Source organism: Sus scrofa, chromosome 8 (assembly GCF_054392235.1).
Source record: "Sus scrofa isolate SSC_HxYL_T2T_F1_AM1 chromosome 8, Sscrofa_HxYL_maternal_Yorkshire_Landrace_v2.0, whole genome shotgun sequence".
Lineage (NCBI taxonomy): Eukaryota > Metazoa > Chordata > Mammalia > Artiodactyla > Suidae > Sus > Sus scrofa.
In genome coordinates, this window is record NC_139390.1 from 82,011,071 (window position 1) to 82,032,623 (window position 21,553).

The following is a 21,553-nucleotide window of genomic DNA, read 5'->3' on the forward strand; positions in this document are numbered from 1 at the left end:
AATATTCTGCATCCAGGGAGCCTAACACCTGAAGTCTGAAACTTGGGCAACAGCCTCATGAGTCCTTCTGTCCCTTCTTCTGCACAGCTTCACCCTTCTCTTCCTTAGTTTTTCCAAGTTTCCAGGTAAGTCCCTCAACCAACACTCAGCGCACACCCCCTTCATCTCAGGGCTCTCACCAAGAAGTATGGAGGAAGCAAGGCTCATATGCTGTCTCCCTACTTCACTTGTTTCCAACGTCGCATCATGATAACTACGGTGTGTACAATTTTGAATCCCAAAGCACATGGAGCAGGAAGAACAAGTGAATAAAATGAGCCTAACTTTTAAAATTCAGAAACTATCAATATGTGGAGTTTTTCATCAAAAAATAACGTTTTGTTTCAGAAAAACAAGGCCTTACGACTGACTTAAAGTATAAGGTATGTTTTTATTAAAAAGTAAAGAAAGGGCTAAAACAACTCTTAGACTCTCCTTTTCACAAAAATGTTCCTTTCATGGAGTTCCTGCTGTGGCACAGCAGGTTAAGGATCCTGGGTTGTCTCTGTGGTGACATGGATTCAATTCCCCACCAAGGCCTGTGGGTTAAGGATCCAGTGTTGCCACAGATGTGGCGTAGGTCACAGCTGCAATTCGAATTCAATCCCTGGCCCCGGAACTTCTGTATGTCACAGGTGTGGCCAAAAAAGGCAAAAAGTTCCTTTTAGTAACTTCTACGATCAGCATCTCTTTCTCTTTTTCTTTTTATGCCCAAACTCATGGCATATGAAGTTCCCAGAATAGGGGTGGAATTGGAGCTGCAGTTGCCAGTCTACACCACAGCCACAGCAACACCAGATCCAAGCCTTGTCTGAAACCTATACCACAGCTCACAGCAACACTGGATCCCTGACCCACTGAGCAAGGCCAGGGATCGAACCTGCATCCTCCACGGATACTAGTCAGGTTTTTTACTGCTGAACCACGACGGGAACTCCCAATATCTTGATATTATCAATATACTTAAAATACATTTAATATCATACATATAAAAAAGATATCCTGAAAGCAAATAATTCAAATAATAAGTTACTAAAAATGATAAAGAGAAGATACTTACTGTACCCCAAAATCTAGAACTGATGGCTGAAAATGTAAGCCCTTGTCACTAAACAGCTTGTCTGAGAAGCTAGAAAAGAAAAGAAAAGAGATTAATTTTTGTTGTACCTTTAAAATCTGAACACTGAGTTAAGGGGACATATACTTTGACCAATAGCTTTCACGAGATATAATTTTATGTCCTTAGAGATAAGTCTGAAATAGATTTTAAAGGTTCAAGTTGAATTATTAGAAGTCTAGTATAATTCTACAGGTGCAAAAATTTAAGATACTCAGACTGTGGTTAGTATAATTTCCTACCAAATATACAGATGCTGTAAGCATTCAGATAAAAATGGAGAACAATTTAATTTTAAATTGGCATCATTTCCGGATGAAGTCAGGTAACACAGCTATCTTCACAAACCCCAAATCCAGAAAAGCCATACACATAAGGGGACTGAGGGTAGGGGGTTGCAGAGGGAGGGAACTCCGGCCTCTAAATTTGTTAGACAAGAGCTAACAGGGAAAGGATGAGAAGCATCGCTGGGATGGCTCCCCAAGGCTCAACCCATCACCAGGTCTATCTTCTCAAGATAAACAATCAAATGAAATCTCGCGCAGCAGGTCAGACTTCCAGCAGTTGCCAATCACTGTTAGGATTTCGTTTGCCTTCAGAATCAAAGGCCACAAATGAATAGACCAAAAAAGATACAAAGACAACACATTAAAAAAAAAAAAAATCTGAAAGAGAACGGAGGTATACGCAGAACTGAATCACTTTGTTGTACACCAGAAAATATCACAACATTTATATTTCAATAAAACTTTTTTAAAAAGGAAAAAAACACGGAGTTCCCGATGTGGTGCAACGGGAATGAATCTGACTAGTATCCCTGAGGACGAGGGTTCAATCCCTGGCCTTGCCGGGTTAAGGATCCGGCATTGCCGGGAGCTGTGGTATAGGTTGCAGACTTGGCTTGGATCCTGTGTTGCTGTGGCTGTGGGGTAGGCCGGCAGCTGTAACTCCAATTCGACCCCTAGCCTGGGAACCTCCATATGCCATGGGCGTGTCCCTAAAGAGCAAAAAAGGAAAAAAAAGAAAAACAAATAACAACAACAAAAAGCTGTATCAACAAACAGTGCTCAACTAAACCAAACAAGACACTTTAAAGTAGGAAAAGAAAACGAGCCAATGAATGCTGTTCTCTCAAATCGTCGTCACCTACATTGAGCCTGAAGTCGCTGCTACTGCTGAGTTCCTGGACCTGAGACTAGGACTGTCCTCCAAACCCCCAAAGAACATTAAAACACCCAAGACGGTGTTCAACTTAAAGCTAAAACCAGCAATTATAATACTTGCAAATATTATAATCTGTAAACTGAAGTGGCCCCTCTTGTCTCCTGGACCCAGCAAGGTAAAGATGCTCGTCTTTAGTTTGTATAGTTGCTATTGTTTGTGTAGTTGTGTAGCTGCTAGAGTTTGTGTGGCTGCTAGAGTTTGTGTAGCTGCTATCAAATAGCCTCGTAGTTCAGGATGAGACTCTTCAATCTGTGTAACGGACTCTGCTTTGAATGAATATGCTCCTAAATACGTATGCAATTGTTTTCATCAAATTGATGGAATCTGTATCTATAAAATAAAATGCAATATATCCGAAGTTACAAATGCCCTTAAGAAGGTACAGCTGCTGGCCTACACCACAACCACAGCAACTTGGGATCTGAGCCACATCTCTGGCCTACACCACAGCTCATGGCAACACCAGATCCTTAACCCACTGAGCAAGGCCAGGGATCGAACCCACATCCTTGTGGATACTAATCAGATTCGTTTCTGCTTCATTTCATGCCACAACGGGAATTCCTCGAAAAAACTATTAACTGTCATAACAACATTTTAAAAGCCATGTGGAGAAGCTCCTAAACGCAGCATGTATAACTACATTTAAAGACTTAAGCAAGTTTTCCAGAATACAATCTTTCCATTTTTCACTAAGCACAGTTCAGAGGCTTGTCCAGAAGGAGACATTTGAGTTTCAAACCTGCTGGTCCACAGAAGCATTGTAACTTCAGCAAGCCCCTCTGCCATTTTTCTTGAAGGTGCAAACACTACAGAGACCGGAGAAGTCCTTCCAAAATCCTCAGGTCACTGGAAGAATCCTGGCGGCAATTTTTTCTTCCTGCCTCTATCGAAGCTTCCTTCCTTCAATTTCTCTCTGCTTTCTGTCATCTCTTATCTGGATCTCCTTAATTCTGCCTCCAGCACTAACTATATTAATAATAAAGGTGTCACTTCAGTCTCCGTCTAACCCCTCGTGTCCAGCTCAGGCAGATAAGAAGTAGACTATTTATTTATTGGGCTCCCTCAAACCCCCAAAGGCCAGGCTTGACTCCATAACCTGCTTGCAATCAAGACCGAGAACACACCCAGTTGCCTCCAGAAATGTTTTGAAAAGCCACAGGAGGCAATGGGTATAAAGAGTTGCCAACAGCAGATATACCACAGCCACCCCCACTCCAGACCGAGCTGACCAGGGCTCAGCATTCCAGAAGGAAAAGAGGACAGGCCAAAAATCATCTTAGGAAAGTCAGGCTACTTCCTGGATAAGTCAAAAGGAAAATTATTAATGACAGTCCTCTTTCTGCCTCGTGCACTGAAAGTGGATTTATCATCAGATTGCACATACAACTTCTGAATGAAGAGGTGGTTTGGAGAATTTGAGTAAAGATCACACAGCTGCAAGGGGCAGAGCCAAAATTCCAATGCAGTTCTGTCCAGGTCAGAAATCTGGACCCTGTACGGAGCTCAGGTCCATCCAAGATCATATGACCTACCCAGGGAACCAAGGCAGTCGCCTCGCCTGCTGGGGGGAGAAAGGGCTTCGGAGTCCAGGCCCAAAGTCACCACTTTCTAGTCCTGAGAGGGGCAGTCGCTTAACTTCTGGAAGGACCCAGCCTTAGTATCGGTAACATGAAAACGACAACAGTAGCCACCTTAGAGTTACCGTGAGGCTAGAGTGAGATAAGGATGCCTTTGCTTCATGCCTGGCACATAGTTAAGTGCAATAAATATTCGTTCCTGCTACTAAGAGGGTAGCATCCTGTTCTCATCGAACAGGAAAAGCAACGAGGACAGACGGAGCAGCCAACTAAGCACGGAGTCAGAGGTGACCTCGGGATTTAGAAGTCCCAACTGCGGCAGCGGTAGTTATCTCTGAATAGAACAAGTGAAATATGAACCTGGGCTGAATCATACCACAAGAGTTTTCTAAGTCCCACAACCAAGGAGTTTGACACTCCCAATGAAAATCAGACACTGAACTTCAACCTAAAGCAATATGGGAGAAACAGCCAGAATTTCTCCAACTGCAAAGAAACTCTTTTTTGACCTCACCACTGGAGCAGTAAAATGGTGTCGGAGTTCCCATCCTGACTCAGCAGAAATGAACCCAACTAGTATTCCTGAGGAGGCAGGTTCCGCGATTCCTGGCCTTGCTCAGTGGGTTAAGGATCTGGCATTGTCGTGAGCTGTTGTGTACATCAAGACACGGTTCAGATCCCGCATTGCTGTGGCTGTGGTGTAGGCCGGCAGCTGCAGCTCTGATTTGAACCCTAGCCTGGGATCTTCCATATGCTGCAGGAGCAGCCCTAAAATTAAAAAAAAAAAAAAAAAAAAAAAGAAGGGTCACTATTTTTTCCTAAGAGTCACAAGGTAGATTTACCTTTCTCATTGGTCTGTTTCAGCACACTTGACTTTATAATCTAGAAACTAGATCAAGTATCCAAGGAGATTTAACATGACTGTATAAGTTTCAAAGTTAGTTCTCATAAATAAAACCATTCTACACACAGGCACTCACACACATACACATGACCTTGAGCATCTGTTAAAGACGGAAGGAGGAAAAAAGCAGCAAACTGCCGGAAATTAGTTAACTACGGACATCATCAATTATCCTCAGATATCACTGCTAGCTAGGAACTTACACTATGTTTAAAGATGCCACAGCTTCCATTTCTAAATGGGCATTCCTTTTTTTTTTTTTTTTTTTTTTTTGGTCTTTTTGTCTTTCTAGGGCCACACCTGTGGCATACGGAAATTTCCAGGCTAGGGGTTGAATAGGAGATGCAGCTGCCAGCCTACACCACAGCCACAGCCACGCCAGGTCCTTGACCCACTGAGCGAGGCCAGGGCGAGGCCAGGGATCAAACCTGCATCCTCAGGGATACGAGTCAAGCTCATTACCACTGAGCCACGCCAGGAACTCCTAAACTGACAACATTCTGAAAGAAGTAACTTAAGCCTCAAGAGCTACAGAAATGAAATGTCTTCCCTTTTCCCCTCGCTCTCAAAAGTCAGCGTTAACCTCTTCCCAATCATACCCTCAGTAATACAGATGATGCTTTTATGTCAAAGTCCACCTGGCCTCTTTCACTCTCAGGTGCCCTCACATCTGCCATCAGACAAGTGCATGCAACTTGTCAAAATAAATGATAAATCCATGCCACATATTTCTAATATTTGCTCCTTCCCCAACTGCAAGATAAGTCTAAGTAGAAACCCTATCTTCAAAGAGAAAAATAAGAGAGAGGCCATTTTGCTTCTATAGCAGCAACCAGACACAGGGATAAACATAAAAGCCACAGCAACATGCAGTGAGACGCTCCTGTTTACAGGCACCCATCCCACACCCGCCTAGTTCTTACTCTAAAGATGCACACTTTCTGCAAAGAGCGCCCTCCCTCAGCAGCAGGACATGTGGACAAAGAATTCCACATACGCTTTTATGAAAGAGTATCTTTGCCTAAGGTGACCTAACACCTCTCTCTCTTTTTTTAAACTCTGGCCATCCTTTTTTTGTCTCTCTATATATACAACAAAGAAACACAGTTCCAAAAACTGGCTAGCAGAGGAGGAAAGGTTTCACTGAAAATGAGAAGACCTTGGCTTGGGTCCCAGCCAGGAGCTCCCATGTGACACAAGGCTTGGTCTCCTCCGAGGGGCCTGGGCTGGATGACACGGAGATCCTTAGAAAAGCACTCGGAGGACCAGTTCTTTTTCTGAGGAAAATTAAATCTGCCTCAATCAGACACACCTTTTTAAACAATGCAGCCCAGGGGTTCTAGCCGTGGCTCATCAATAATGAACCCAACTAATATCCATGAGGTTGCAGGTTCGATCCCTGGCCTTGCTCAGTGAGTTAAGGATCTGGCGTTGCCATGAGCTGTGGTGTAGGTCGTAGACACGGCTCGGATCCTATGTTGCTGTGGCTGTGGTGCAGGCCAGCAGCTGTAGCTCCACTTCGACCCCTAGCCTGGGAACCTCCATATGCCGCAGGTGCAGCCCTAAAAAGGCAAAACCAAAAAATCAAAAACAAAACCAAAAAAACCCAAATGCACTCCTCCATCTGTGGGGAATGAGCAACAGGACACAGGGGCTGGGCCCCAGCCTTACAGCCCTCCAGGGCAGGCCGCCAGCTCAGGAAGAGTCTCCCCGCAGGTGACAGTCCAGGAAGCCAGAGAAGCCTCGTGTGCCAAGAAGCAAAACTAGAAGCTCAAGAGAGTTCAAACAGGAGAGAGGAAATGCTGCAGGAGTCAGGGAAGGAGAGTCCCCTGAATGGCAACTGACTGGCAGAGGCACCCCCAGCCAAGAGGCGACGTGCTGGCTGTGCTTGGAGAATGTGGGGTGAGGTACCAGTGGCCCCCGAGCGGCCTGGGGAGCACAAAGCAGGGCGGCGGTGTGACCACGAGGAAAGGAGAGGGCGGACGGAAGGGCCGCCCTGGGCCAGCACTGCCGCTAATAGGACTGGCGCTCAGGGACCACAAGGATGGAGGGCAGTGCAAAGCCAGGAGCTCGTCCCCGATGCTCCAGAGGCAGGGCTTCTGGGCGGGCCCTCTCCTACACATGCACCTAAAGGCCTGGTTGGTCCCTGGAGAAGAGCACGGCACTGGACCTGCAGAGGCTGCCGCCCCTGCCTGGCCGGCAGAAAACAACCTCTGCTTCCAGTGAGTATGTTAGAAACAGTGACCACCAGCTGCCTGGCTTTCCGGATCCCTAAATGGACTGGTTTTCGTCTGTCTCTCGAAGCCCTGACATCTACATAGCTAGCTGCCTTTTCTGTTTTTCTGGCTGCACCCACTGCAAAAGTTCCCAGGCGGGATCGAACCTGCGCCAGAGGCATGACAATGGCAGACTCTTAATCCACTGCACCACAGGGGAACTCTGCTAGCTGCCTCTGATATCTAAATTCTTTCACTGGGGAGAGAAGCATTTTTTTTTTTTTTTTTTGCATTTTCTAAGGTCAAGACAATGGCTTTAGCCACTGGATGAGGGCAAAAAGGTTGCGGGGACAAGAAGAAAGCCTGGCCACCCCTTTCTAGAGCACTCTCTGCCTCAGGAAGGTAAGCAAGGAAACCACACTAAAGTAATGCTGCCGTCTAGACTCTGCAGCATCCCGGGAAAGACTGATGCTAAGGAGCTACTTAAGGAGCCACTTACTGGGCAATCCTCAGAGCCTGAGAAGGCCTAGTCTAGCCCAGGGCTGGGCACCTCTAAGAGGCCCCCCGACTCCCGGCAGGGAGGGAGTCATGCACTGTTACTCCCCTGGGACTTGAGCAGGAAACTGGTGTCTCTAAGGACTCGGCTGCTATTCCCAGGGATGCTGGAGGAATTTAGTACTTTCCCCTTATCAGTGGAACTGGAATCAATCCCCGTACAGATTTAAGAAGCCCCGGCCGGGGGCAGCGCTTATGAATCCTGCCCACAGTTAGACTGGCCATTGCAAGGCAAGGTCTCCACAGCACCCACCAGCGGCACGGACGCTGCCCTAAGCATGCCTGGGATCCATCAGGACCCAGATCCAGGGCTTTTGGTGGAAAAACAAATGGCCCAGGCTGCACGATTTATGAAATCAGTTCTGTAACTCCCTAAGTTATCAAATTCCACACCATAATCTGGTACTACACTTTTAACTTTAAAAAAAAAAAAAAAAAAAACCACTAAACTTCCTCCCCTAAGTTTACTGACAGGAAAAAATACGAAATACACAGACATGTCTACTTAAGTTAGAAACATCATTCTTTGTGTATATTTATATATGTGTATGCGACTGGGTCACTTTGCTGTACAGTAGAAAACTGACAGAACACTCAAAACCAATTACAACGGAAAAAAGAAAAATCATTATAAGAAAATAAAATAAAAAGTGAGAGTCAAAAAAAAAAAAAAAGAAAGAAAAAAGGAAATGCCATTCTTCCTGGTAAATTAACTATTTGCAAAGAACTACTTAAACATGGAGGCAGAAACCAGTATTTTTCCCCATTAAGTTCCCACAGACAGAGGACAAAGTCTTTGGGTAGGACAGGACTTTACTGGTCTCTTCTACTACAGAAAAGCTTGAGGGTCAAAGCCAAGGAAGGTCCTTGGAGTAATAACAAGAGCGGCCTGTTGGAGGTGCTCTCACTGACAAGAGATCTGGGGTTTTAAATCAGCTGGTGCATTGACGGCCGAGTCCTCCAAGGACAGGACAAAAGTTCTCCACACCCGTCTGTCGCTGGAGTTGCTGACGGCCTTCTCCACCCCCAGAGGAGGTGTCTCTTCTCTCAAAGCCAACGACCTCCAAGGCCTCTTCCCAGTGGGTCCTGGCTGATGATTCCAGGCCCCTCCAGCCCCGTCCAGGCCATCCCAGGATTTCCCCCATCTCCCTACCCACGCCTCCTCCTCCTCCACTCACCCACAGGAAAGTCACATCATCTCACTTGAGAAGGCCCCCAACGTTCCCCATCTGCTCCCGGCGCTCTTCTGCCCTTTGCAGCTACTGGCAGCAAGCACATTTATGAAGCACCTGCTGTGTACTGGATGCCAGGGGCACACCGAGCATCCCACATAATCCCAAAGTATCCTGTGGGTTATTATCATGATCCCACCTCCACACACAGGGACAAAGACGTGCTGAGTGTTTAAAGGACTTGCCAAAGCCCACTCAGCAGCTGGAGGGCTGAAGGGGACCATGAACTCGTGCTGTCTCCTATCCCGTCCCTCTGGCATCCCACCCCTCCCTCACCCAAGACTGCTCTGGTCCAGGTCAATGATGATAATTAGCTATGACCTCAAGTGCTGAGCTTACTGCTTAATCTCTCTTGAAGCACCGGCCCTGGCCAATCACACCTGCCCACTAGGTTCACCCATCACCTGGGTGACGCTTCCTATACGGACATCTGTGTCTCGGGGGCTGCCCAGCATCTCAGCTCCCTTCCCACATCCACAGATGTCCCACAGTGTCGCCCCTTCTGCATTGTGGAAGGGCCAGTTACAGGGGACCCTAGAACAACACTGGGGCTTGGGGGCTCCACCCCCACAAAGTCTACAGATATAAGTTTACGGCTGGCCTTTGGGGTCTGCCCCATATCCTCAGTTCTACTCCCATGAATTTAACCAACCTCGGGCCATGCGGTCTGCATTTATAGAAAACGCGTTCAGGTGGACCTACACAGCTCAAACCCGAGCTGTTCAGGGGTCAACCATCCTAGTTTTAGTGGCCCTGCCTGCAGCCAGAGGGCCAGCTCACGCCTTCCACGTGGCCAGATTCCCTTGCCTGAGACAGGGATCCGGAGTTAAAGTCACAAGGAAGGCAGCAGGTGGGGAGCAGTTCTGGGGTGACAACCACAGCCAGCAGCCCTGCAGCCTCCCTCCATGACACATTCTGGCTGCGGTTCTTGCTGCTGAGTCCTTTTTCAGCTTGTTTGTTTTCTGAGCCTGGTTCTTAAGTCTTCCTTGAGATTCTGTAAGCTGCCCAAGCTCTTTTCAATAAATTCCTTTTCTGCTTCAATCACCCAGAGATGGTTTCTGCGGTTTGACTGATTCATTTCCCAAGCCTGTGTTTCTGTGGCCTGGACTCCTCGGCTGAGCTTCGGACTGGTGTTTCCATCTGAGCCAGATGCCACCCCAAAGACGGCCCCAAGGCAGCTCCAAACACACCCAAGAAGGAGTTCGGCATCTTGCTTAGTCGCTCCAGTGGTTCCCAGCGCTGCCTCCCACCTGGATGAGCAACCTCCACCTGCCCAGCCAGGAGCCCACAGACTGGACTCCTATACTTTAAGTCTACCTGCAGCCAATGCCACAGGCTGTCCTGGGATTGGACACACCAACACCACGCACACCTGTCCCCTCCCTCTGGTCATTCTAGCAGAACTTTACATTCCAATTACATCTGCGCTTTAAAGAATTTTCAAAGATATTATTACATTTACACTTTAATCACACCACAGTCCACATGCTACAAAGAACTTTTTGAGTTGAGTGGTTAAATAACCTTGCAAAAACCTATAAAAGAAAAGGCCAGGAATTAAGTTCATGTTTCCTAACTCCTGGTCCAACCTTCTCTTTACCGCCCTGCATGGCTTCTCCTCTATGGTGTAAAGGTTGAGCATATTTTCCTAGGCTCTACGGTAGGTTAAATTAATTAAATATGATTTTTACAACCCACAAAATAAAAAAGACAGTTTGCACTACCTTTCAGCTCTAGGACAAATTAGCAGGGAAAAGTAATCCAGTACAAGACGTCTCCAGCAGTAAGAGTCTTGGCCAGATGCTACATGTGGGAACGAGGAAGCCAAAGCCGAGATCCACACATGTGACAAGTGATTGGGGAGACGTTTCCTCCTCAGTCATAGGCAGACGATGCAAGTTTGTGTGATGCTGCACTTATTTTTAGAAAATCAACTTTGAGTTTCTCAAAATGCCCATATAAGTTTAGATATTAGTTCTTTAAATATGAACAAGTTACTTTTTTAAGTGAATGATCACTGATTTACACACTGTGTTAATTCCACATGTACAGCAAAACGATTTAGATACATAGACGTGTGTGTGTACACATTAAATCTTTTTCAGATTCTTTTCCATTACAGGTTATTACAAGATATTGACTATAGTTCCCTGTGCTCTCTGGGAAGTCCCTGTAATCTGTAACTGTTGATCCCATACTGCTCATAGATCCCTCCCTCCCTTTCCTCTTCGGGAACCATAACAGAAACAGACTTACAGACCTAGGGAACAAGCCATCTTTCAAAGTTCATCTAGGACCCTTTACGCAACGGGGTAGCTAAATATATTCATAGTGTAAAGGCAGCCGTGCCAAACCCCACCGACATTAACTTCTCCAGCTCCCTGCCCTGGACATTCTCATAGTCACAGCAGCTTGACCCAAGGATCCAGAGCAGAATAAGAGGCCACCTAACTTCCACGGGCCTCCAGTCTCACCTATGACACGAGGTGCAGCACAGTCCGTAAGAGGAAGCACTGCCACAGAGCAGGTTCAGAAAAGCTTCCTGGAAGAGACAGCGTTTGAGCAGGTCTGAGAAGGTGGGCACGCTGTCCTCGGGTGGCAATGGAGAGAGCGTTCCCAACCCGGGGAAAAACACAAAGGCATACATACACACTGCAGGAAGGCTGGGAGCACAGAAGGTATGTGCAGTCATTTCTTAGAGCTTTTTGGTAGGACAAAAGCATAACCCATACGGGAAAAGAATCTGAAAAAGAATGGGTATGTGCATAACTGAATCACTCTGCTGTGCACATGAAACGAACACCTTGTAAAGTCAACTATACTCCAGTATAACATAAAAAATAAATTAAAATTGGAAAATGAACAATCCTATATAACAACATCTTAATTCAAATGCAATTATCTGACCATGATTTCTTTTTCTTTTTGCTTTGGCTTTTTAGGGCCACACTTGCGGCATACAGAGGTTCCCAGGCTAGGGGTCTAATCGGAGCTGTAGCCGTCGGCCTACACCACAGCCACAGCAATGTGGGATCCGAACCACGTCTGCAACCTACACCACAGCTCAGCACAACGCCGGATCCTTAACCCACTGAGCGAGGCCAGGAACTGAACCCGCAACCCCATGGTTCCTAGTTGGATTCGTTTCTGTGGCGCCACGATGGGAATTCCCATGATTTCTTTTTTAATCCCAATGTGAGCAAATACATTAAAACAATCTTCAGGCAATTACAAAGACTATTAGCAATACTGCTGAACAAAAAAATCTAATGAAAAATGCCTAAGTGTTTTAACTGTCCCCTGATGTGCCAGCCTCGTGGCCCTCCTGGACGCAGCACAGGTCTGCTAGGGAGGACAACTGATGTGTCCGGGGCACTCCTGTTCCCCAGACAACCTGGACAACACGTCACTATCTAACAAGCTCAAGTTTTCTCCCTTTAAAAGAAAGAAACAAAATCTATCTTCTGAATGTAAATTTTTTTTTTTTTTTTGGTGGCCATTCTCATGGCATATGGAAGTTCCCGGGCTAGGGATTGAACCCGCAGCACAGTGGCAACCCAAGCCACTGCAGTGACAATGTCAGATCCTTAACCCATTGCACCACAACGGAACTTCTGGAGGCAGCTCTTTTAATTGGCCTGTCAGGTTGCCCCTGTGCCCCACACTTGTCCGGCTCACATTTACATGATACAATCCCACTGTCAGAGGGGCTTAATTGCTGATTTTTCTCATGTGAAACCCAAGGCTTACTGACCCTGGTGAAACTATCCTGAGTGTGCCCAGAAAAACAAGCACTGCTTAACACCAGCCGGAGGGGCTTGTAACTGAAAAATGTATTCTAGCAAAAGCAATTTCCCCTCGAGAAATAATGGTCCGGGTGTCACGGTATCTTCCCCAGAGTTCTGGAGCAGGGACTGTTCTGTGGCTCCTAACACCCCTTCTCTCCTTCTTCCAGGTAATTTTTGGTCGGGCACCTTCCCCAGGCTCTCCTGCAGCTAGGTTGGCCAGGCTGGGACCCGGCTGAGCAAACACAAGGTCAGAGGAAGGTTCAGGGGGGCAGCTGCCTCCTCCACCCAACCTCCCACCTGCTGCCATGAATCCAAGGCCCCCAGCTCACACCCTGAGGACCAGGCCTGGCACCGGGGGCAAGGACGGCAGGGATCTGGGGGGGTGGGGGGACAGGAGTCCATGAAGACTCCCTGGAGCCGGAGGCAGCTCCAGAAAACTCTTATCTTGTTGCAAACCACTGGCATCTTCTAACTACCTCGAAGCTCAGGTCTAACTGAACCAGCGCTCAGTGCTCACAGCACCAGGAAGTGCCCATGGCCACTGGGCAGCCCCCGTCCTCCCAGCCTCTGCTCGCCCGGGGGGGAGGAAGCAGCCAGCTGCGCCAGCCTTTGCTGCGGTCCAGACAGAGCTTCCCAATAAATCACAAGGCTAAATGGCTAAAGGAATAAAAGTAACCCCAGCCTGACAGCAAAACAAAGAAAATTCAAGGCAAAGAAAGGATGGCTCCTGCCGCTCTACACTGGGCAAAGCCACCGACCACGAAGGTGGCCTCCAGGGGTTTGGGTCACACGCTGGTAGAAAATGAGAAGTGCCTGTGCAGGAACTGCCCTCAGAGAAGCTGCGTATCGTTGTGCCTCCTGACAGCAAGCCCCACACAGGGGACCCCAGAGCAACAGGGCCACAGCAGAAATAGATGAGGTGCTGGAAGGAGGTCCTTAGCAGGCTGCTGGGGGGACAAGGAATAAAAATGACTGCTCCTCAGGCTGCTGGCAACATCCTCAATTACACAACCTCCCTCCCTGGGGGTGCCAGCAGGAACCCTACAATGGAAACCAGCCATCGTGCTGCTCTACCCAAAGCCCTTCACCACTGGGATAAAGAGCAGAGCTCTCGAAAAAAAACAGAAGCGGAAAATACGAGGCCAGTCTCTGTCCTGTTTCCTGGTCAGTCTTGGGAGGAAGGAAAGAAAGTTAGAGCAGTGAAAGAAAGACATGTGCTGGATTCCCAGGGCCTGAGGGTCACTGGGTCCCCATCAGAGACCAACCCACAGAGATGGCATCAGCTAGCCTGACGAGGACACGAGGGCATCTTGTGTCCACACCACCAGAATTGCAGTTTCCGCCACAACAAAATTACGGTAACCCCCCTGGGCTCACTGTGAGCATTCCACGAAATCTGTAGGTAGAGAGCCCTGCAAAGTGCCCAGAGCAGGGGGGCAGGTCTAAGGTCAGCAGGAAAGCAAAATACTAAAGATTCAGATTCTGATTTCCATGGACTCTGCAGAAGCAAATCAGGCCCATACTAAAAATGTTTCAGCATCTCTTGCATTGATTGGGGGAAGGGGGAAGGCTGCTACACGCCTCCGCCTCCGACTTAATTCCCCTGAGCTGACAGCTCCTGGCTGTGCTCCAGGGCAACAGAAGTAGCAGGAGCTTCCCCTCCCTTCAGTCCAGGGAGCTGAATGGTTCTTAATTATACAGACACCACTCATATGCAAATAATGCACGAAGGGTCTGCCTTTTAAATTGTAATTTCTCTTTCAAACCCTCGAGTGTGTTACTGCAGAAGATGTCACAGAAGAAAGAATGGCCCCCAGGTCACAGGGCCCCTGGGCACTGGTCCGCCCTCCCTTTGGCTGGCCCTGCAGGCTGGTTACCCTGCAGCCCCTGGCCCATTCTACCCAGGGCTTGCTCCCCGGGGTCTCCTCTGTGACACCATCCCCACCCCCTCCAGCGTCCTCCTGCCCAGACAAAGCACAGGGTGACCTGGGGAGGGGGCTCCAGGGCTCTTGGGAGCAGCAGCAGCAGCAGGGAGGAGCAGCAAGGCTGCCCACCCATTCGATCCTTTTATCAATGAACACCTACTGCAGAAGCTGGGAGCTCTGCAGTCAAAACTGTGTTTTGAAGATAATAATAGCAACATGATTATTAAAAAACAAAAACAAAAAAAAACACCAACACTGCCAATGAGTAAACATAAGGAAACAAAACTGTCCTGCACGGCATGATTAGACTAAAAACACACAGAGGAAAGTGAGAAAGCAAGTCCCAAAATACTAACTGGCCATGTGAGGATGGGCGCAAATCTCTCTGAGCCCGATTTTCCAAATTTGTTCAGTGGATCAATGTCTTTGAGAGTATTAACAATTTCCAGAGTGACCTGTTTTAGAAAACTCAAGAGGAAAAGTACTTCTTTTTTATGGAATCCAGTAACACATTTCCACCTTCACAAGTCATTTGAAAGCCAACAAAAGTTTCAATTCCCAAACCCTTCTTGTTACTCTGCTCCTCTTGCCTGACTCTCTGGGCTCCTCCTCCTCCATCACCTGTTTCAACAGAGCTCCAGGCCTGCTCCTCTCCCATCTACAACCAGGCTGGCTGATCTGATCCCGTCTCCAGGCCCTAAATGTCACCAGAAAAATGACACCCCTGGCCCAGCCTTTTCTCCAATCCCAGCACTCCATCCCACCTGCAGGTCTACTGGGATGGTTAAAAGACATTAAAAACAAAACAAACCGTGTAAAACAAAACTCTTCACCTGACCTCAACCCACTCAGTCCGTAAGCGTCGTGGCTCAGTTGCTCCAGCGGGCAACAATCTGGACCCATCCTGGACTGCTCTCCGCCTCGCCCCTCGCGTCGATCCACTGGAAACCTGTGAACTCCACTTTCAAAACCTTCCAGAGCCCCACCTCCGCTCTGGCTCGGGCACCACCATCTCTGCCTCAAGGGGTCTCCCCAGTCTACGTCAACACCCAGGACAGCTTTTTGAAGCTTGTTCAGATCGTGCCGCTGCTCTGCTCAAAACCCCATGTCACGGTGCTCATCTCACATGAACTCCACAGCAGCTCCCCCCAGCCCCTCCCCTGCCCCATCACCACCTCTCCTGGGACCCATGCTCTAGCCAAAGTCTTCTGGCTGCTCTTGTGAACACACCGGGCACAAATTCCCACCTGGAACAATCTTTGCCCAGGTAAGCTCATGGTGAGGTCCTGTACCTCCTCCAAATCTTTGTAAAGTCTTACCCTTTAAGAAGCCTAAAGAGGAGTTCCCGTCGTGGCTCAGCGGAAACGAAACCTGACTAGTATCCATGAGGAGGAGGGTTCGATCCCTGGCCTCACTCAGTGGGTTGAGGATACGGCGTTGCCGTGAGCTGTGGTGTAGGTCGAAGACGCGGCTGGATTCTGGTATTGCTGTGGCTGTGTAGGCTGGCAGCTGCAGCTCCGATTCGACCGCTAGCCTGGGAACCTCCATATGCTGTGAGAAGCGGCCCTAGGAAAAAAAAAAAAAAAAGAAGAAGCCTAAAGACCCTGTCTGTTTATAACGACAGCCCCACCCCACAATCCTCGTCCTCTTTTTCACCTTTCTCCATACCATGTATCACCTCCACAAGCTCCCCCAGGACAGAGAGGTTGGTCTGTTTTGTGCACCAGTGTTTCTCAAACCTTTAGAGAACAGTTGTTCAATAAGATTTGTTAAATAGGAGAAGAACTTTTCAACTGGTGTCATGGCTTTATAAATCACAATTCAGGCCCCAGCATCTTTTTAATCATCCCATATAAAGTTAGTCTCACCATCATGTAACAGAAACCACAGGAGATGTCATGAAAAATAGTTTCCCAAATTTCAATATAAACCTTTACCAAACCTAAGGCGTTTTTTTGTTTTAGGTGGGTGGGTGGGTGGGTGTGGGGGTGGGGGTGTGGGTGTGGGTGTGTGTGTGTGTGTCTTTTCAGGGCCGCACCTGAAGCATATGGAGGTGCCCAGGCTAGGGGTCGAATCAAGAGTTACAGCTTCCAGCCTACACAACAGTCACAGCAACGCCAGATCCAAGCCGCATCTGCAACCTACACCACAGTTCACAGCAACGTCAGATCCTTAACCCACTAAGCGAGGCCAGGGATTGAACCCACAACTTCACGGTTCCTAGTCAGATTCGTTTCCGCTGAGCCACGAAGAGAACTTCATTTTTTGGGGTCTTTTTTAGGGCCACACCTGCAGCCTATGGAGGTTCCCAGGCTCAGGGTCAAATCAGAGTCACAGCTGCTGGCCTACACCATAGCCACAGCAACACCAGATCCGAGCCGAATCTGTGACCTATAATACAGCTCACAGCACATCAGATCCCCCAACCACTGGACGAGGCTAGGGATTGAACCTACGTCCTCATGGATTCTAGTCGGGCTCATTACCACTGAGCTATGGAGAGAACTCCAACCAAATCCAAGTTTTAAAGAAACAAACAATGGATGGAATCGTTTTAAAAGCCAATGTCAGGTAAGTTATATTTTTTTTTATTCACCTTCGAAAGAAAAACAGATCTAGCCATGTCAAGGGTGCACAAATTAGAGTAACTTCATAAATGATAAAGGCTGTAATTGTAATAAAATGCTAAGACATTAAAAAACAGAGAAGATGCTGAGTCTGTTGAGAAAAACAAGGCCTTGAAGAAGGTGCTTCGGCGTGGAGAGATTCAGCTAGGACGGCAAGAAGAGGCCCTGTCTGGAGCCCCTCGCCTGGAGAGGGGCTTCCTGCAAGGGAGTGTCCCAGGCCTGGGCCTGATTCAATCTTCTGCCTGAGAACCCAAAGCAGCACCACCAGCCCCTACAATGTGCCAGAGACGGTGGTTCTGAATGAGTGGACTCATAATCCCAGGATTAAGAAATCAATCAGGAAAACATTCTAAAATTCGATTGCGGTGACGGAGGCAGAAGTCTATGAGAATACCAAAACCACTGCCTGTGCACCTGAAGTGGGTCAGTTCTGTGATATGTGAACTCTATCTCAATAAAGCTGTTAACAAAATGTTGGAGTTCCCGTCGTGGTGCAGTGGTTAACGAATCTGACTAGGAACCATGAGGTTTCGGGTTTGATCCTTGGCCTCGCTCAGTGGGTTGAGGATCGGGCATTGCCCTGAGCTGTGGTGTAGGCTACAGACAGGGTTCAGATCTGGCGTTGCTGTGACTGTGGTGTAGGCCGGCAGCTGTAGCTCTGATTCGACCCTTAACCTTGGAACCTCCATATGCCGCAGGTGTGGCCCTAAAAAGACAAAAAAAAAAGAAAAAGAAAAAAATCAAAACCCACAGTGTTCGTAAAGAGTGGGCACACAGCAGTTCCTGTTGTGGCTCAGCAGAAACGAACCCGACTAGGATCCATGAGGTTATGGGTCTGATCCCTGGCCTTGCTCAGTGGGTTAAGGACCCAGCATTGCCATGAGCTGTGGTGTAGGTTGCAGACACGGCTCAGATCTAGGGTGGCTATGGTGTAGGCCAGGGGCTGTAGCTCTGACTCTACCCTTTGCCTGGGAACCTCCATATGCTGCAGGTATGGCCCTAAAAAGACAAAAAAGACCAAAAAAAAAAAAAAGAGCTGGCACACAAAAATAGAGGCAAGCTGAGGGGAGGCCCAGCTCCCGACTCCCAGCCTCACTTCTGCCATGGCAGCTGCACCCCAGGTTCAAGCCCCTGTGGGCAAAGATGTGGCCCACATCCCATCCCCCCTGCCACCGTGGGGGTGACGGATGCTGTGACATGGGGATAAAAGAGCTCAGAGCTGGAGAGAGTCCCTAACTCCGCTTATTCATGAAGCCAAGAGTCCTCCTCTCCCAGGTTATGAGAACTAGGAAATTCCTTTTAATCGGAATCTGTTACTTGATGCTGAAAAGGTCCCAAGGGGCGGTTAGGTGAACCCAGTAACTAGAATCTAATTCATTAGGTTGGGCCCCGAAGTCAGCAACACAGGTAACCGCTGGAACATTAAAATACATTTTATGACTATTTCTGGAAACAAATGCTTTCTGAGAAAGAGGATGCTTCTGCCGAAGGCCTAAGATAACCTGCATCCCCACCAACCCCCCTCCCCCGCAAAAAAAAACCCCAGAAACATCCTAAAATTAGATTAGGGTGATGGCTGCACAACCCTGCAGGTACCCAAAAAAACATTAAACTGCACACTTTTTTGGTCTTTTGTCTTTTTAGGGCTGCACCTGTGGCACATGGAGGTTCCCAGGCTAGGGGGTTGAATCAGAGCTACAGCTGCCGGCCTACACCACAGCCACAGCAATGCCAGATCCGAGCCACGTCTGCAACCTACACCACAGTTCAGGGCAATGCCAGATCCTCAACCCACTGAGCGAGGCCAGGATCGAACCTGCAACCTCATGGTTCCTAGTTGGATTCATTTCTGCTGTGCCACGACGGGAACTCCTAAACTGCACACTTTAGATGGGTGAACCATTTGGTAGTTGTGTTGTATCTTAGCAACGCTGTTTGCCAAAAAAAAAAAGCAAGTACACATGCCAGGCTCCTCAATCATCCTGCCAGGATTCAATGTAGGGAAGGAACAAGGAGGCCGCTTATGCGCAGGTGCGTCTTCTCAAACAAGCAGCCATAGAAGCTCCACAGGCTCCTCTCCTCTCGGTGCAGGCAGATGCCCCTGACACGTAATTTCAATGCCATATGCAGATGCATCTGATGAGCGGGCCCCATCTCCCATTACTATGCAGCACTTTGTAATAAGCTGCGGTTCCTGCCTGCCTGTTTTCCCAGGGCAAAATCCTTCTGTCTGATTTCCAGCAGCCTGGCAGCTGCAGGGGGAGATCAGCCTTGCCTCTTCCATGGAGGCCCACCTGACAGGTCCACCCCCTGCTGCCACAGGACTCCAATCACCGAGGGCTGATCAATTTCAATCAAGCAGGCACCCTTGGACTTCATCTAAAGGCCCCTTCCAAAAGCCGGCATGAGGAGGCAAAGAGAAGGGCGGAAATCAGGACTGATGCTTCGGGTTTGGGGATGTTTTTCATTTTTGGTGGTGAAGAAATTGCATTAAAGCAGAACAAGTGCTTATAGCAAGAAACAGTCTCTCACTGCTTTGTCCAGTCCCAGATTGATCTTCAGGGACCTGGGAGCCGTGATCCTTACACCACCTGGCCCCCAGCGCTCAATGAACTCCAGTACCACTCAACAAGTGTGAATGTGCCTATTCTCCAAATAAGCCCTTGACCTCTCTTCTGAGGAGGCATTTCCGTATTTCAAACAGCCCCCGCTGTGGTTTTCCTTTAACTGTAAACAGAGATAAGCGACTATACCAGCAGTACAGCACACAATCAATCAGGCCAGTATATACTGGGACGAGCCACAGCCATACAACGAAATGCTGTACACAACTAACACAACCAACAACTCCATTTTTACTGTGCATTCAGCAACACTCTCAAAATGTATTTATTTCCTCTAGTCCTAACAAAAGAGGGAAATCCTGTACACTCCATACTACAAAGACTACCACATTCTGGCACTAATTACCGAATGGATCCCTTTAACTCCAAGAAAAGGTAATTCCCCCCAGTGGAATTTTAAAGTGTGTGGCTCCTAAGCATTTCTCTCTTTTTTGTCTTTTTGCCTTTTCTAGGGCCACACTCAAGGCATACAGAGGTTCCCAGGCTAGGGGTCCAATCGGAGCTGTAGCCGCCAGCCTACACCACAGCCTCAGCAGCGCCAGATCCGAGCCGCATCTGCGACCTACACCACAGCTCACAGCAACGCCGGATCCTTAATGCACTGAGCTAGGCCAGGGGATCAAACCCACAACCTCATGGTTCCTAGTCGGATTCGTTAACCACTGAGCCATGACGGGAACTCCTAAGCATTTCCTCTCTTTTAAAAAGAATCACTCATGGGCACCCAACTCACAAAATCAAGAAATTATTTAGGAAAAAAAAAAAGTTCCCATCATGGAAACGAATCCGACTAGTATTCATGAGGACGTAGGTTCGATCCCTGGCTTTGCTCAGTGGGTTAAGGATCTGGCATTGCCATGAGCTGTGGTGTAGGTCATAGCTGCATCTCAGATTTGAGCACTGGCCTGGGAATTTCCGTATGTCACAGGTGTAGCCAAAGAAAGGGGAAAAAAAAATACACACAATACCACCTTCACTGGAAAATTTTAATAATCACATTATCAAGATCTGCCCAGGAGTTTCCCTGTGGTGCAGCAGCTTAAGAATCTGGCATTGTCACTACAGCCGCTAAGACTGCTGCTGTGGCGAGGGTTTGATCCCTGGCCCAGGCACTTCCAAAAATTAAAAAAAAAGATCTGCCCAAATTCAATCAGATTATTTTACATGGTATTTTCTGGACTATATGTCTACCATAGCATGAGAGGCTACAAATGTATAAAAGCCCCTGAGCACAAACAGGAAGCTGGAGTGGCAGAGACCTAAGAAAAAAGAACAGTGTGGGGGGGAGGAGGCAAGAATTTTAGATGCTGTAAATAGAACATCTGACACCAATACGAACCATGAACTACTCAGATCTGAAATAATGACAGTGGTTCTTAAAGCAGGCGTGAGGTCTCGTGACATGAACATATGGTAACATCTTGTGTAACAGCCCACAGAGTCCATTTCTGCAATCAGATCTTACTTAATTCCATACACTGTATGACTTCGAAACATGAGCATATGTCAAATCTGAAAACTCTGCCACAGTGACGTGGATGGGGGGAGGGGAAGAGGAGGGAGATCTTTCCAGCAAATGGAATCGACCCTAACCCTAGGGGCTGGCCAGAGAGCTCGCCACAGTGTGAGACAAGACCTGTGTGTGCATCTCTGAATTTGTCTCCTCCTCTGAGTAAAACTGGTTTGGTGTCACATTTGTACCTGCATTAAGGTTTTCCCTGC

At 47.9% G+C, this 21,553-nt stretch overlaps 1 protein-coding gene across 5 annotated transcripts in view; it reads right to left on the reverse strand.

The window, feature by feature from the left end:
- TMEM131L (transmembrane 131 like) overlaps nucleotides 1-21,553 on the reverse strand; it is a 177,343-nt gene that overhangs the window by 93,634 nt on the left and 62,156 nt on the right. For all 5 annotated transcript variants that reach the window (XR_014812792.1, XR_014812793.1, XR_014812794.1 and 2 more), the window contains exon 4: nucleotides 1,100-1,168. Coding sequence is in view for 2 of the 5 variants with exons in the window: in XM_084972625.1 (XP_084828751.1) it covers nucleotides 1,100-1,168 (69 nt within the window). In the remaining 3 variants the exon portion in view is untranslated. The remainder of the gene's footprint in view (nucleotides 1-1,099; nucleotides 1,169-21,553) is intronic.